The sequence below is a fragment of the Onthophagus taurus genome, chromosome 11, assembly GCF_036711975.1.
Source record: "Onthophagus taurus isolate NC chromosome 11, IU_Otau_3.0, whole genome shotgun sequence".
Taxonomy (NCBI): Eukaryota; Metazoa; Arthropoda; class Insecta; order Coleoptera; family Scarabaeidae; genus Onthophagus; species Onthophagus taurus.
The window spans coordinates 20864886-20881202 of record NC_091976.1 but is presented as its reverse complement, the minus strand read 5'-3'; the positions used below and the strand labels follow the sequence as shown (position 1 = coordinate 20881202).

Sequence of the window (16317 nt, the reverse complement as noted above, 5' to 3'; positions counted from 1 at the left end):
TTATTTTTATTTTCGATTGATTTCTTTGTACGAATTTGATTCTACATTTTCCGTTTGATTAATAGTTTCAGTAACAGAAACTTGACGTCGCCGTCTTTGCCCTTTTAAGTTTAATAAATGATCGTTTCAATCTCGTTAATGTCCTCACGAATACTTAATTTCCTATCTTTTCGAGTAACTACAATAGCGCAAAGATAAAGTCTTCCTATTGTTTGGTTTAACGTCGTGAACTAAATGAATTTTAAGGCGGTTTCATTTCCTCATTCTATGAATGTTTAATTTAGATTTTGTTGAAAGTTATCACAACATTTAGATTTTATTTTTACACTTTTTTAAGGAATCATTTAATAAAAATTGATTCATTAATAGCCAGAAGTGTTTAGTTCATGGAAAATTTTTAGCAAATGACGGCCAGATAGCAGATATAGCAAATGTTAGATGTTAAAGATACTACAATGTCTTTGTCATGTACAGATGATGTTGTAATCTATTTATAAAGAAAAACAGCATCACCTTGTGGGATTTTCCAGAATTCGTCACATTTTCTGCAGTAATACAGAGAAGACATGGTATGGGTGATAATTTCGCAAGAAATGAGTCGTACTCTATAGTAGTGATCTTCAACATTGATAAAACCCCGAATTTTTATTGAGTTGATCCTGGTTTGAAGATGTCTTCTTGCTTGATACCTCGGCAGATGACGAGCTTTCTGGTGAAACTGGAATCGTAGTAGTGCTTTTGTAAAAAATTCCCATATCCCGGCTATGACTCTTCTTATGGAAACTTGGAGAGTAGAAAGGATTAACCAAGTATGTGGAGATTTCATTCTAGACTTTCTCATTCACTCATTCATCCCACCTAACAACAAAAAAACCGTTGGTTCCGATCAATTTTCTATTATTGAGGTCATCGCCTATGATAGTATCACCATCGGGACTCGATCATTAATGTGACGCCGATTTAAGCACCAATAAATCCCAGATGCAGGATAGAAAATGATAAAATTGAATCACTCTAGCATCGCGCGTTACATGATGTCAAAAACAACGACCTTTGTCTTTCAGGAAAAATCCTAAACAAGATTTTCTATAGCAAATTAAAAGTTCACAGAAGGTTAAAGGTGTACAGGAAATTAAAGACTGCAAATATGTGCAATACTTTTCTTCATATCAAGTGTTTTTGTTAACCTACGTTGGAACGCTCTTTTCAAACGACTGAAGAAAATCAATTGGTCTTTCAAAGCTACTGTCAGAACTAGTATTTTGGAACTTATTGATGGAGGATCTACTTACAAAAATAAACGACACAAGTGAAGTGAAAAACTTCACAGGGGTATGCGGACGAAACAGCAGCAAAAGTCTTAAATAACAAAAACAGATAAGGCCATACTCGTAGTGGAAAAGTGATGCGCGGACAATAAATTGTAAATGTATAGCCACAAAGCAACGTATGTATATCATATCGATATACATGGCGGCATTCGTATCCATCATATTTATATCGCATTTACATAGGGAAGTTTATAGGGCATATTATACCGATCATGCACAAAGAGTATATACTGATTTATCTGCTACGAATGCAATAAATCGATTAAGTACAAAACCACCATCAAAGACACTATGAATACATAGCTACACGATTATAGTAATCATTTTTATTTTACCTTGTAATCAACAAAAAAAATGCTGCTTCTTTCTCTCTTTCTGGGCAAACAAAATTAGATGTTGATATTTAACGATGCTTCTCAAAACTTACTTCATAAACTACTAAATAATCTATTTCCAGAATTATAATAATTAACAAATTTGACATTGGACATTTTATTTCATTTATGCATAATCACTCATATCAAGTTAGTGTACAGACATCAAATTCGAGATCTTTAAAAGTAATTGAGATGTCAAGATGATATAAAAACCATTTTATAGCAAATTTAATAGAGTATCTACTTACCAAAAATATTTTCTTCAATCTTATAAATCCTAGTGATACGATTTTTTTAAATTTTGCTTGTAGTTATTGGGGTTAAGTGATAAAACTGCGATTTAAAATATTGTATCTCAAGAACGAATTGAGATATCATCATGAAATAAGAACCAATTTAAAGCAAATTTAACTAGTATTAAATGAACTAAAAATCGTTTTTTTACTTTTACAAATTTAGACTTTATAATATTTTTAATTCATCTATGCATATTCACTTATATCAAGTTAAATGTATGAACAACAAGATAGAAAGAATCATATCTTTAAAAGTAATTGAGATATCAAGATAATATAAAAACCATTTTATAGCAAATTTAATCTAGTATCTACTTATCAAAAATATTTTCTTCAATCTTATAAATCCTAGTGATACGATTTTTTAAATTTTGCTTGTAATTATTGAGGTTAAGTGATAAAACTGCGATTTAAAATATTGTATCTCAAGAATGAATTGAGATATCATCATGAGATAAGAACCAATTTAAAGCAAATTTAACTAGTATTAAAAAAACTAAAAATCGTTTTTTTACTTTTACAAATTTGGACATTATAATATTATATCAAGTATCAAGTTAAGCGTATGAATAACAAGGTTGAAAGAATTGTATCTTTAAAAGTAATTGAGAAATCAAGATGATATAAAAACCATTTTATAGCAAATTTAATCCAGTATCTACACACCAAAAATATTTTCTTCGATCTTATAAATCCCAGTAATACGATTTTTTAAATTTGGCTTGTAGTAATTGAGGTTAAATGATAAAACTGTGATTTAGAACATTGTATCTCAAGAACGAATTGCGATATCATCATGAAATAAGAACCCATTTAAAGCAAATTTAATTAGTATTAAAACAAATAAAAATCATCTTTTTACATTTACAAATTTAGACATTATAATATTTTTAATTCATTAATACATATTCACTTGTATTAAGTTAAGTGTATGAACAACAAGGTTGAAAGAAATATATCTGAAAAAATAATTGAGATATCAAGATGATCTAAAAACGGTTTCATAGCAAATTTAATCCAGTATCTACATACCAAAAATATTTTCTTCGATCTTATAAATCCCAGAAATACGATTTTTTAAATTTGACTTATAGTAATTGAAGTTAAATGATAAAACTGTGATTTAGAACATTATATCTCAAGAACGAAGTGAGATATCAAAACGATTTATAAACCATTTTATAGCAAATTTAATCCAGTATCTACATACAAAAAATATTTTCTTCGATCTTATAAACCCCAGTGATACGACTTTTTAAATTTAACTTGTGATTAAATGATAAAACAGCGATTTAAAACATTGTATCTCAACAACGAATTGAGATATTAAAACGATTTATATACCATTTTATAGCAAATTTAATCCAGGTTCTACTCACCAAAAATAATTTCTTCGATCTTACAAATACCGGTGATTCGATTTTTTTTAATTAACTCTGTTATAAACAAATTCTCTACTTACCTTTACTCAAATCTTCTTCTTTGGATTTTAAATAGGAAATGAATAATAAAAAGAACATTAGGCCAATTGATATATATTTAATATTGACAGAATCAGTTGGATCGTGTACCCTTGTCACATAGAAAGATATAATTCTTATACAGGATCGAATCCACTAATTGTATTTTAGTAAATATATACTTTTACAATATTTAATTTTAAATATAAGTACTTTGAGACGTAAGGGCGCACGGATTCTTCTCCGATTCCGCGACGAAAACGTTGAGATGCAAGTTTTTTTTATTTAACGAGGAAAAATATCGGGGATAGAGGAAGAAGTGCCGTGAGTGTCCCTTTCGTCGTTGTCCTCTTTTAAACAGTTTAATTTTTTTTCTTATTTTTTTAAATTTTATTTTGTTTCACATTACATCTATACAAACATACACAGTAGTAATATTACAATGCCTTTCGTTTTTTATCTCGTTACGTTTTTCTTAATTTTAATATATTTTTTTTAAATATACTTTTTTTTGGATTTTTGTTCAGGTTTCTTTAATGACTGTATCTCATTTATGTATATTTTTAGAAAGGGGTATTTTAGCATACACTGCCTCTTTGGAGGTGTGGCTGGAATAACCCCCAATTAGGCAGGGGCTCACCCCTAAATTCCAAGACTCAAAGTCCCAAGAAAAACAAATTAAAATAAAAGAAAAGTTTCGGACGTTTAAGCTCTTGGTGAAAAATAAAGAACTGAAAGAGTTTTTTTCTGAACATTTTGAAATGTGTACTTTTTAAATACAATAATTCATCACACATTTAAAACATAATTTTTGAAATCCTTCTGAAATCGATAGCCAGATTTCGAAGCCGTGGTCGTTGTAAACGTTTAAAGATTAAAAATCACCTTTACATTTTTTACATTTTTATTAAGGAGATTTTTTAACTTTAATTTTTTTAAGTGACTTTTTATTTAAGTTTATCCCCATTTTTGAAAGAGTCCGACGCGTTGACACCTACAATTGGACCCCCAGAGGTTGCATCGACAAGAACTGTTAAAGCAGCAATCGTTCGGTCGATGGTCACAGTTGCCACCACGCTTTATACAAGCTCGTCTGAAAAGGTAAATTAAGGAAGAACGTCTGAAAAATTAGAGAAATTTTCTTATGACCACATAAGGCTTATAAAGAAATTCCGGACACCTAAACGACTTATTTTTTGTGTATTTTGTGGGGTTTTGTATTAACAATCAGCCTTTTTTGCGATCTACTAAGCCACTTAAAAACTACTATTTACAAAAAAAAATATTTCCAAGAAAAATTTTTTTATGTAAACTTTAAAGGTAAACATCAAAAAGATTAAATAAAAAAAACAACAACAAAAATGTCCCGAATATTTCATAATAAAAAATTAAATCCAACAATCAGCTTTACATTCACAAAAAAAAATGTGAAAAGCTTTGACAAGAAGTGGAAAAACAGAAAAAAAAAAACAAAAAATCCACGCAATTTAACCGGGAATTGTTACCGGAAATTGCCTCTCATAATTCAACCTCGCTCCATCTAATAAATTTTATATTACCCGAGAAGGGATGAAAAAAGCAAAAGGGGTGTAAGAAAATAACGCATAGAAATAGTCATGTACAAGAAGATATAGAGGGGGAAAGAGATAGGGCGAGAAAACTACTCTAATAAAAGCCCTTACGGTTCGTCATCCTCTTTGCTCTTTTCTTGACGCTTCGTGTGCACAAATTTATAGCCGCTAATAGAAGAGAAAATTTAATTAATCAGAGAAATCTTTATTAACTTAAATAAAATTGTTTCAGCTTTGATATAATAATCATTTTTCAATTTTGATAAACAAGGCAGAAATGATTGTATTTGTTACCTAATTATGATAGTTAGTTTATCATTGTTTATTTAGTTGCATTCAAAGTTAAATGTTATTATAATTTAAACCAATATATCCTGAAAAGGGCTTGTATCATTTGCTAGTTCGAATTTATTTTAAAATGTTTTTTGTAAAATTATCATATTTTCATAATTGTCTCATTAATCCCCTTTTATAAATCTGTGCGTTTCTGCCACAAGTTTACTGTCTATTGTAAACAAGTCTATTTGGTAAATTTATATTCTCAATGTTGTAATATAAGATAGAATTTTTGAAACAACAAAGAAGCTTGCAAGTAACGATTCAGTACGCCAATACGTTACGTTTAAAAATGAAAACATATTCATAGAAATTCTTATTTTGGTTGAATTTGGCGCGGTGAAATGCGCCAAATTCCAGAAGGCGTAGCGTTAATCATGGAATGGACGAAGTGGAAGCATGCATTCAATATCGAGGCATACTTTTCTAATGGCCGTTCAATCACCGCCACACATCGTACATTCTGTATCCATTTCAATATTGCGCCTCGTGATCGATTATTTCATGGGTAAACAATTTCAGAAAAACTGGTGATGTGAAGAAAAAAAATCTGGGGTTTCCACGAACAGCAAGGTCACCCCAAAATATTGACATGATAAGGCTTTCTTTTTTTGCAATGCCCTCAACGCTCTGCACGCAAACATGCAGCTGCTGTTAGGTTGTCTGTTCGTTCTGTGAGATGAATCATTAACGAAGAACTAAAGTTTCATACCTACAAATTGGCTGTGGTGCATGCCTCGCAACACATTTGTTTTCTTCAGTGATGAGGCTCACTTCTACATTTTGGGATCCGTAAATAAGCAGAACATGTGCTATTGGGGCCCTGATAACCCCAGAAAACTTCATCAGCGTGCCCTACCATAGCTTTTGAAGAAAACGAACGGACAATGCAACGGCAAACAAAGTGTGTCAATGACTGTTTTGGTCGTCTGATTTAGATCCTTGCGACTTTTTTTATGGGAATATCTAATTAAAATCTAACTAAAATCGCTTGTTTACAACGATCATCCTAGGACCCTGGCTCATCAGAAGAACAACATTCGACAAGCTGTCACCAATTTACCCGTCGATACGAAAGAGTTGAACGAAACTTCCGAGATCGAGGTGCTTTGCCCCAACTTGTAGAATAAGATAGCAGTCTTTCAACTGTTGACGATATCCTTCTTACTAGTGTTATTCTGGTAATCACGAGATGAGACTTGTTAATGAGCCTTTTTGAAATGTTTTCCAGAAAGTTCTTACGATTCATAACTTTGAAAATAAACGACCCAACATGACTGGAATCAGCAACACACCTCTGAGTTTAGAGAGTTTTAGATATGGCAGGTTTAGGACATTAAAAAGATATTAAAAGTTGAACTATAGCGTTTCAATAGCTCAATTTAGGTAAATTCTTACAGTTACAGCAGATTTAGTCCTGTCTATAACTGCTGATAAATAACTGATTTCATTGATTTACTCTCGACGTTGAACAGAAATTATATATGGCTGTTATATTGTCAGGATCACGCCACAAGTAACTAAAGTAACAATGGAATTACAAAAAATATTTCTGGTAGCTGGTTGAGCTCATTCAATTAATTGGAAATTTGTGGAATATGTCAATACATTTGCTTGCATTATTTGACATGTGCGTATTTGATAATGGTAGTTCAAGTTTGAATCCAGTTTGAGAATGGTGGTTAGGAACATTAAAAGAGAGGGGCAAGACGTTGAAGAAGGTGAAGAGTCAAGTTATGGCGATAACGAGGACAGAGAAAAAGGTGGATAACATCCACATAGAATGTAAGGTTACCAATGCTTACTATACCCTAAATCGGTGTGTGTTTGGAAAGAATAAAGTAAGCCGGTTTATAAGACGGTCATTGTGCCTATACTTACCTATGGCAGTGAAAGCTGGACCGTAAATAGAAGGAACATCAGTAGCGTTAATGCAGGCCAAATGAAATCCCTCTGAATGGTTGCAGGAGAGACATGACGCGACAGAGTACGGAGCAGCCTTATTGGAAAAGAGCTCAAAATGCAGCCTGCCGAGAGAACAATTGAGGAAACCGAAGAACGACAATGGTAAGAGACAGTAACGCAGATTGCGGCCATCCGAGAGAAGATTATACAGCAGCTCAAAGGTCTTGCTGGGGAGAGGGAAAACTTCAAAAGATGGATCCAAAGCCATCCCCACTGCCACGATAGGGGCACGCTGGGGAAGAGAAAGAAGAAGAAGAGAACCGGTTTGACTGGGTTGTGCGAACATACCTATTATAATTCTAAATATTCTTTGATTTTTTACACAAAATCATGAAACATCACAGTACCAGTTACCACCACTGCTTTTCTGGCTGTAGATGTAGCACAACTTTATTCCATTTGGATGTGGATTCCTCTTTGCTGATGGCGATATTTCATTATCATCTTTATCATTATCATTGCTAAAAGATTTGATAGCTATTTCAGAAGATTGCAAAACATCAACTGGTGAAAACTGGTCATCTGTAAAGATATACCTGTTCACAGTGGCCACTTTGCCATATGCTTGATTTAGTTGTTTCAACATTTGCCAAAATTTGATATATTTTATTCCCTTTATGTTAAAGAACGTTTCTTGAGCTTGAGTAAAATAGGCCCAACCTTCAAAGGTTGGTGTGTAATATGGCCAGGGAATTGAAATAATATAATTCCATATGCTCTAACAAAATCTCAACGTTGCAAATTTTTCATCAACCAGTAGGAGTATGTTGTATTCTTGTTACTTACCTTCAAACGACATTACTTTGTTTAAATAATTTCTTTCCTTACAAAATAGATACTTTAAGAGGTCCTGAATATACTTGTGGTTCAAATTAAGCAAATCCTTTAAGATGTTTATAATCATAATAATTGAGTAATTGAGCAACAAGGTAAGTATTTATTAGCTGTTATAACCAATAATTGATGAAATGTTTATGCCATTTAGTTTAATGTAGTTATAACCTAAGAATTAACATTGATTGTTCTTTATTTTAAAGTTTATTGATTTTTCTTCATGATTCATTTTGTTTTATTCCTATAACCACAGTTACAAAATTTATATTTAAAAAAATCCTTAAAACTTCTTTTTATGTATTTACAAAAACATTCAAGGGACATTTTAATCAATTATTCTAAGAACATATACTCTAAAAGAAAAAAAAACATTAACAAAATACATTTAAAAGGTGCACTAAAAAGGTGCTTCTAAAAACAGCAAATAGCGTTTTCAATGTAATTTTAACTCAACTAACTACTAAAAATTCTTTAAAAAAAAACTTACTTTTGTGCCGACTGCAACAGTCGATCCAACGCATTATTATCTATGTAGTCTTCGTCATACGGCAAAGCTTCATCTAAAAAAACAATGAAAATACCCAAAAAAAACATAATTAAAAAGTACCATAAATCAAAAAAGAAAATAAACCTTATCGAACTTTTCTTTTCTTTATCGTTTTATTGAGATACGCTTGAAAAATATGGTACAGATAACGAGATGTGTTTGTGAATGTCGATCATACAGAATCTAAAAGCTTTGTTTGCTTTGAAGTTTGTCAGGCCTTCGGCATCAATCTCGCAACATGACAGGTTCGTATTGTAGGAACTGGAGAATTTGAAGAGCGTGTGCGTAAATCAAGAGATGGGGGAAGTGGTAAACAAGTCAATTAAACATGAGGGTCATTCCGACGAAACGTGTCACCGGGGTCTCTGAGGAACATACATGAGCGATTTTGATATCGATCACTTTGTAAAGAAACATAATTAGTGGTACTAGGGAGGGGTCTAATTAAGGGTAATTGACTAATTGGTTAATAATCAATGATAAAGAAGAATCTATGGTTTCTTTTTGAATACGATTATTACGAGTATTAAACATATTAGATATCATTTTAGATATCACCAAAATAAGAAAACGTAGTTTTATCGGATTAATTTGGGAATGACGATAAATTGGGTTGGTCATAAAATCGTTTTCTATATGATGACTTTCGTTTAATAACCCTCATAAATTTTAATAACTGCTTGGAAATAGAAACATTTCCTGTACATTTTCAAAATTAATCCTGTTGGATAATTGAAAAAAGAGCATATTTTATAACTTCTCCTATTTTGTAGGGAATTTTTTCTACAGAAAAAGCTTTTTAATTTTTAACTATGTTTACTTATTAACCTTTTATAATTAAAAATTTTTTAACAGAGTGAATTTTAAAACACTGATGTAATTATTGCAATTGAATGAGGAGCGGCGAATGTTTATTTTATGGCGAAAAAAAATTCAATGTCACCCTTTCCATTTTCTCCAATAAATAATACAAGTAATCGAACATTAAAAAAACGACATTAAGAGATCCATTAAGTTATATATAGAAAACGATTATCGTTTCTATTTCAATTTCTTTTAAGTATTTGTTAAATATTTTACTCCTTTATAATTAGATAGATAGCGTTGTAATCGTAAAAGCTTCTTTTTAGTATCATTACATTTAATTCCTTAGTATTCGATAAAGGAACAAAACAAATAGGATTTACGTCCGAAACCGAGGGTACGCCATATTTAACGAGGATTTCCGGCTTTCCACGCGAAAAAGGAAAGTTACGACATAACGAAATTACATCCAGACCTCCGTTTCCTCGTTTACAGCCATTATCGAACGTGTTTAACATTAAATTTAATCAAAAACAAAATTAGAGAACAAGGTCATTTTATGAATAAAGTTCTTTTTATTTAACAACTTTGAACAATTCGTCGTAAACCATTTTCATAACTCAATTAATCGATTATAATTTAAAATCGCCTACGTAAACAACTTGATTTTCTAACAATTTTCCAAGAAAGAAAAATTAACGTCAGAGTCTCGTCAAAAGTGAACGAGGTTCTTAGAAAATACAGCAAAATAAGGAGTATGGTTCTTTGAAATTGGACAAAAGAGGTTTAATGAAAAATTGTTTGCATGTAGATAGATAGCAACATTTTAGTACCTAAATTTTTTTTCTTTTTCAGGTCTAGAGAGTGGAGCAAAAAAGGTGTTGTTTTCGAATATGAACATTAACATTTGAGAAATAAATCTTGCACATCTTAAATTTCAAACGCTAGAAATATACAAACGTGGAACGTAAAATCTAAATTAGGCAGGTTACCAATTACGTCACATTTCTAATATTGATTTAAGACGCTAATCCTAATACTGCCATATTTATCAAAATAACCACGATGTAGAGGTTAACTTCCCGTAACGTTGGTTTTGTGATATATGTCCTTAAATTAAGCAAATATTACAGAGGTTTACTTCGATTATTTAAGAATTATTGAACAAGAATCACTAAGAAATCAACAAAAATTATTTCCATAAAAAATGCTACCAAACAAGATATGTTTTGTACTCTGCAATGCGACGTGGACAAATACTTGTCGTTTGTTGCTCATATTGAAAAATTTCAATCTTATGACACATATTCTGTGATTTATTGGGGCAAATCCAATTACTAGGTGTTTGATTCTGTTACTAACAGGAAACCTAGTGCCAAATTCATGTTTCGTAGGATATCTACTGCTTTGCTTTACTGGTTTATGTAAGGTGTGAAGTAAGGGGAAGTTTGCTCGATTTAGTTCGACAGATCTAAGGAAAACATAAACGTTAGAAAGGATTAAAGCTGTTTAGTAGCTCTCCAATAGATAGTCAGATTTCAGAGAAAACTCAGGTGTACGAGGACCATGTAGATCGATGTAGCTTTCTTAATCGAGCGATTAAGGAGAATGAGGCATTTGGTGGAGGTGCCGAGGATAGAATGAAAAGCGTCTCTAAAAGTAGTTATTAAGGCTCTAGGGCAGGAGGATGGTTGTTAAAATAAAAGCAATGATTGGTTGCAGAAAAATTAGCTGTAACTTTTAATGTTGGAAATTAGCCAGTTAAGCCATAAAGGAATGATGAAGGAAGACTGAAGACTAATATTAATCTTTTATATTTAGTATGCTTTTAACTTTCTCCTAGCAGTGCATAATCTGGCCAGGGAAACTCCAAAAACTTTCTTACAATCTAAAATGTGAGTTGTATAATTGGAGATTTTTTCTTAGAATTAGGCAAGACGGCAGCTTAAACTCATTCCTGTTTAAGCTGATAATGAACAGAATTATACAGTCATTAAATTATAGAATAACTAAAGATAGTAAGGGATATGCTACGTAGACGATGCAGCAATTATGGTAGAAACGGAAGATAATCTTTTTAAGTTCTGCTTTTTAAGTAACAACTGAATAAGACTGAATAAAATGCAAACTTGTGATAGAAAATAAGCCCATCGAACAAGTTAGTCAGTTCAATTGTCTTGGATTTCATATCTCCAACAGACATGATCCAGGAAAAATTAATAAAGCGATCTCTATAACGATGCTTAAGAGAGATCGTGTGGTCAAGTCCATACATGCGAATACACAGCAAGATAAGAGCTTATAAAATTAGTATAAGGATCATAATAATATACGGAATAGAGACACGGGAAGATAGGAGCAAAACTAAGTGTTATAAGCCAAAATGACAACACATCCGCGAAATTTACCGCGAATAGTATTAAAAGGATAACTAGTAAAACACCAGTAAACACCAAAAAGACAGATTAGAAGGACAGTTGGAAGTCCACATCACCAGACACAACTCTTTCAAAATGTTAAAAAAGTATGTAATGGAGAAAACTTAAATAAAGAAGAGGGGCATCTAAGAAGACAGAAGAATGGTCATTAATATTTATAACAAAAACTAATTCTTCTAAGCGTTCAGGATTTTATAGCATTAATTGTTGCCAATTAATCTGCAAATACCTCGAAATATTATATTATATTGTCCGACGTAATTGCAAATCCAGATATGGAAGACAATCCAGATTTATAAAGATATAAAGTTCTAAGCTCGTTATAAAATGAAGATATTGGTTCGACTTTGTATCCGACACTTATTATTTGCTTACACATGCATATAATTATCATAAATTTACATGACCCAACATCTTTCCCCACTCCACCACCCTTTATTTTATCTCGTTATAGATCAACATATAATCAGTCGTTTTCCAATCATTTCCATACAATTTGGAGAATCTTTTTCATCTTTTGCCCAATATGCAAAAGATGAAGATGCGCAATATTACTTTTTCTTCTTCCCAACATTATAGATATTCAGCTATAAGGTTGTATTTATTATTAATCATACCCGATTTCTCGTCTAGCTAATTCTCTATCTCTACGATCCTGCTAATTCCATACAATAATTCTGATGATATTTCTATCCACTCTGACCGAAACCCTTCTCAAAATCTTGTTTCCAACCTTCTCTAAGTTTTTACAGTAATTAAAAGTAATTACTTAGATTATAGTAAATTCGGAATTCCATGTAAATCGCGTTATTTAAAAATATAATTCAAGTTCTTGTTCTTTCTGGAAACCAAGAATGCTTCCTCGCCGTCAACTTAATAATGATTTTAGTTAACATTAAGTTCACAAAGTTCTTAGAAAACCAGCGAAATAATTATTATTTTTCTAAGAATTTTTACAAAAGAATCGACTTGGAGTTTACAAACTCTCTGAAAAAAAAACTACAAAGCTTATCGTACGTCGGTTTATTGTTAACTCTACAACTTTCCTTATTCAATCCACCCCCGGATATTATCCAAAAGGGAGGGAAGACAAAACGGTCTTATCTGATGAAACACAAAGAACCCTCATTCATAGTTCAAACTTTAAACAAATCGTTATTGTCAATCCAAAGGTGACATTAATTCATCAAACATTAAATTAAATTGTTTTTAAACAAATCTTTTCTTATTATCGTTATCTTGGATATACATAGGAAAAAGCCACTGAAACGAGTATGCAAACAGCAAGGTTTTCTCAATGTCATATACACGAGGAGGCGAAATAGAGCGGAGTAAAGTATATTGAACGAAATACACTGTTGGGTTGTTACTGAAACTCCGACCCCAAGAATGTGATATATCAAGGGGGTAAGTGTCTTTGTGTGGTCGGTGTGGCCTTACAGGAAATTGGAAGAGATAAATCCGCTGTCAAAATGATCTAGGAGAACTTTCTAAGTAACCTTCAATCCATATTTTTTATTTTTAGATATTTTTTGTTATCTATGTAACTTTGATAAATTTATTTTTTTTAAATTCTTAACATTCCTAAAAGTGTTGATGAATCTTAGAAATTCTTTGTACTGATAAAACGTGACTAGAATCAATTTATATCCTGTCAATATCCCGAGAAACCTTATAGTTAATGTTTGGTACAGTTAATTGAATCGCACTCTCAACGGGAAATAAACTTCATTCGAGCTTGATCGAAAACAACATCTAACAAGATCTTTAATAAATAACTTCGACCTTAACTTTATCGTTAACTTTATTTAGTGGAGTACGGGTTAACAAGTTTTTGACACCTAGTTTCGACACTCCGCTTAAAACTTTTCTTGTACTAAAGAAAATTTGTTATGAAACAATATTTTATGAAGCAATGTAATTTGAAAAGTTTTCGAAAAGAAAATAGTTGTAAAAAGGAGAATTAAACGAAAACTTACCTTCATCTTGAAAGTATGGTGTAGCCCCTGTGTATGGTGTTAAAGTGGCAACGACCAAAAGCACACAAGCGGTAACAACAAGAGTCGTCGACCGCATCTTTTTTGAAAAAAATATAAAACGGGCGTCTAGACGCCCTTTAAGACTGAAGAAAACCCCAGTTAAAACTAAACCAACTTGATTTAAGGGTGTTTTCCCTTAATTTAATAATAATATAAGTTTGTCGTTATCGTCGTCGTTTTTATGGCGCTTCTTCGTTGACTCCTAAGAGCACACTGTGTTACCGACGAACGACAACCTGCGAGTGAGGTCCTTCGAACGACGATCCGACGCTTATACGGGTGTCGTTTGGACCCCACCCACGCACCCATCGTTGGTTGTCACGTTCCTCACCCTGCGTAGGACGACCAAAAGGAAATAGTGATAATATGTATTGAAAAATAGATACGTTATAGATGGAAATATGTATTATAAGAAACTTCAACTTCTTATTTGATGAATAGGAAAAGGGTTTTATTCAAATTGAATCTATTTTATTGAAAAATATGTAATATTGCTTATGAAATTTTTAGATGAAAAAGCAGGTTGTGCAATACATTTCAACTCAAAAAAATCTCCATAAATCAAAATTTTATTAAAAACGATTTAGATAAGAAAAGTTAAAGAAAAAATTTTCATTAAATAGCATAAAAGAGAATTTTTTTAATAATTTTATTAAAGCAAATATTAGTTTAGTGAAAAAATTTGCCAAAAGGGTCCCATTATTCGTAATAACTACGAGGAGGGTTAATTCTATTTAACGACCTCCCCTTTATCTCGTAAATTTAAATTCTACGTCAAATTTTACCACTTTTTTTCTTCCCTTAACTGGTTACATGACACCAAAGTTTCTATTACATATCGATGATAGCCTTTTTTATAGTTCAACTGGGACTAAATTAGCGAAGCTAGTTACCCAACGTTTCTCGTGAATCATCATCCACATAATCGATTATACACAACATTACATAATCAAATAAGAATTTTTTTCTTAATCCATTCTTTATTTGATTAACATTTAACAAGATCTGATCAAGTTATAATTCAAAGATGATCCATCATTAATCATTTCGTTTAAGAACCTCACGTCACGCAGAGCTTTTGATTAAACCCGAAACCGACGTACACAGTAAATTTCTTGTAAAGGAGATTACAGAGAACAGTCGGAGTTCCACGGATCAATTGGAGTGTTAACAAGGTTAAATTACACAACTATAACCCTTTTGATCAGTTACTTTTTAATCTTTGCGAGGAAGAAAAATTGTAAAAGAAAATTGAAAACGAGAATTATGGTTAAAAAATGAGCATAAATTGGGTTTCGAAACTGTTCTTGGCACAAGAAATGTTATTTCAACTCGATGTGTTATCGAAAATATATGACCAAATCCCGTCAAATCCGAAAGGTTACCATTTTTCATTTAGTTATTACAATTTTATTATTGAAATAGGCATATGATAAATGAATTATTAATAATTTTGAAATAAATTTATGAATAGTGTTAATGAATACATTAAAACGAATCCATGCAGGCTGGATTAATTTATTAATTATCATGGTTAAAGGACAATAATTCACAACTGTAGATTATGATAGCGGTAATATCTCATGTAACAATCTTTTCATGTAGTAATTTCACTAAAACCGTCTTCAATCTCTGCACGCTCAAAGCACATCGCGCATGCAAGGTTAGTGTCAGATCCGCTGTCTAACACAATAGTAGGTTGGGCTGCAGTAAAAATCAAGTAACAAAACGACTAAACCGTTATTCGATTCAATAGCGATGTTTTTGCGCTAATAAGAAAATTGTCAATACGACTCATTACACATCTTTTATAACTTCATTCCGTTTATGCAATTTGTGTCTACAATTACGATTTCTTTTAAAATTTGTATGCGTCATCCAATGTACAAATATGTTATCTTCTTTTAGAGCGCTTTAAATATATTCACTTTTGTTGTAAAAGTTAACAATATTTTAGTTTATATACAGAGCATTTCATTTAAAACCCGCAGGACAAGTATCTCTGGAATGAGTTGATATATTGTAGTTTTGTAAGAAGTTTGTGCTCGAGTTCGTAAATGACTTCAGTTCTTATAAGTATTGCTATTTTTCATTGTACAAAAATAAAGATGGTGCTGCAGTTAAAAAAACTTTGCCTTTAATGAAAAGTTTTTATTAGGTGATCGAACATCGAAAAGAGAAGTTAAATCTTTGGAAGTGCTACGATTATACAGACTGCAATTAATTCCAGATCGGAAACGTTCATAAATTTATCCACAAACCTTACCAATTTAAGAACATTTAAGAAACAGAAATGATAGAGACAAACGAGTTCGAGGT

General features: G+C 31.7%; 1 protein-coding gene across 4 annotated transcripts; it reads right to left on the bottom strand.

The window, feature by feature from the left end:
* Positions 1 to 3980: 3980 nt before the first annotated feature.
* On the bottom strand, positions 3981 to 14245 carry LOC111414382 (U8-agatoxin-Ao1a-like). 4 transcript variants are annotated; one of them, XM_023045701.2, is made up of 4 exons: positions 13939 to 14125; positions 8658 to 8730; positions 5147 to 5203; positions 3981 to 4557 (listed from the first exon to the last, which is right to left on the bottom strand). In XM_023045701.2, the coding sequence occupies exons 1-4, from the start codon at positions 14033 to 14035 to the stop codon at positions 4422 to 4424; spliced, it is 363 nt and encodes a 120-aa protein (XP_022901469.1). In that variant the 5' UTR covers positions 14036 to 14125; the 3' UTR covers positions 3981 to 4421. The 4 variants fall into 4 exon arrangements, with proteins under 4 accessions (XP_022901469.1, XP_071056790.1, XP_022901471.1 ...); XM_071200689.1 differs by having other exon boundaries at positions 3981 to 4584; positions 13939 to 14122; XM_023045703.2 differs by lacking the exon at positions 5147 to 5203 and having other exon boundaries at positions 13939 to 14245.
* Between the last annotated feature and the right edge of the window lie 2072 nt (positions 14246 to 16317).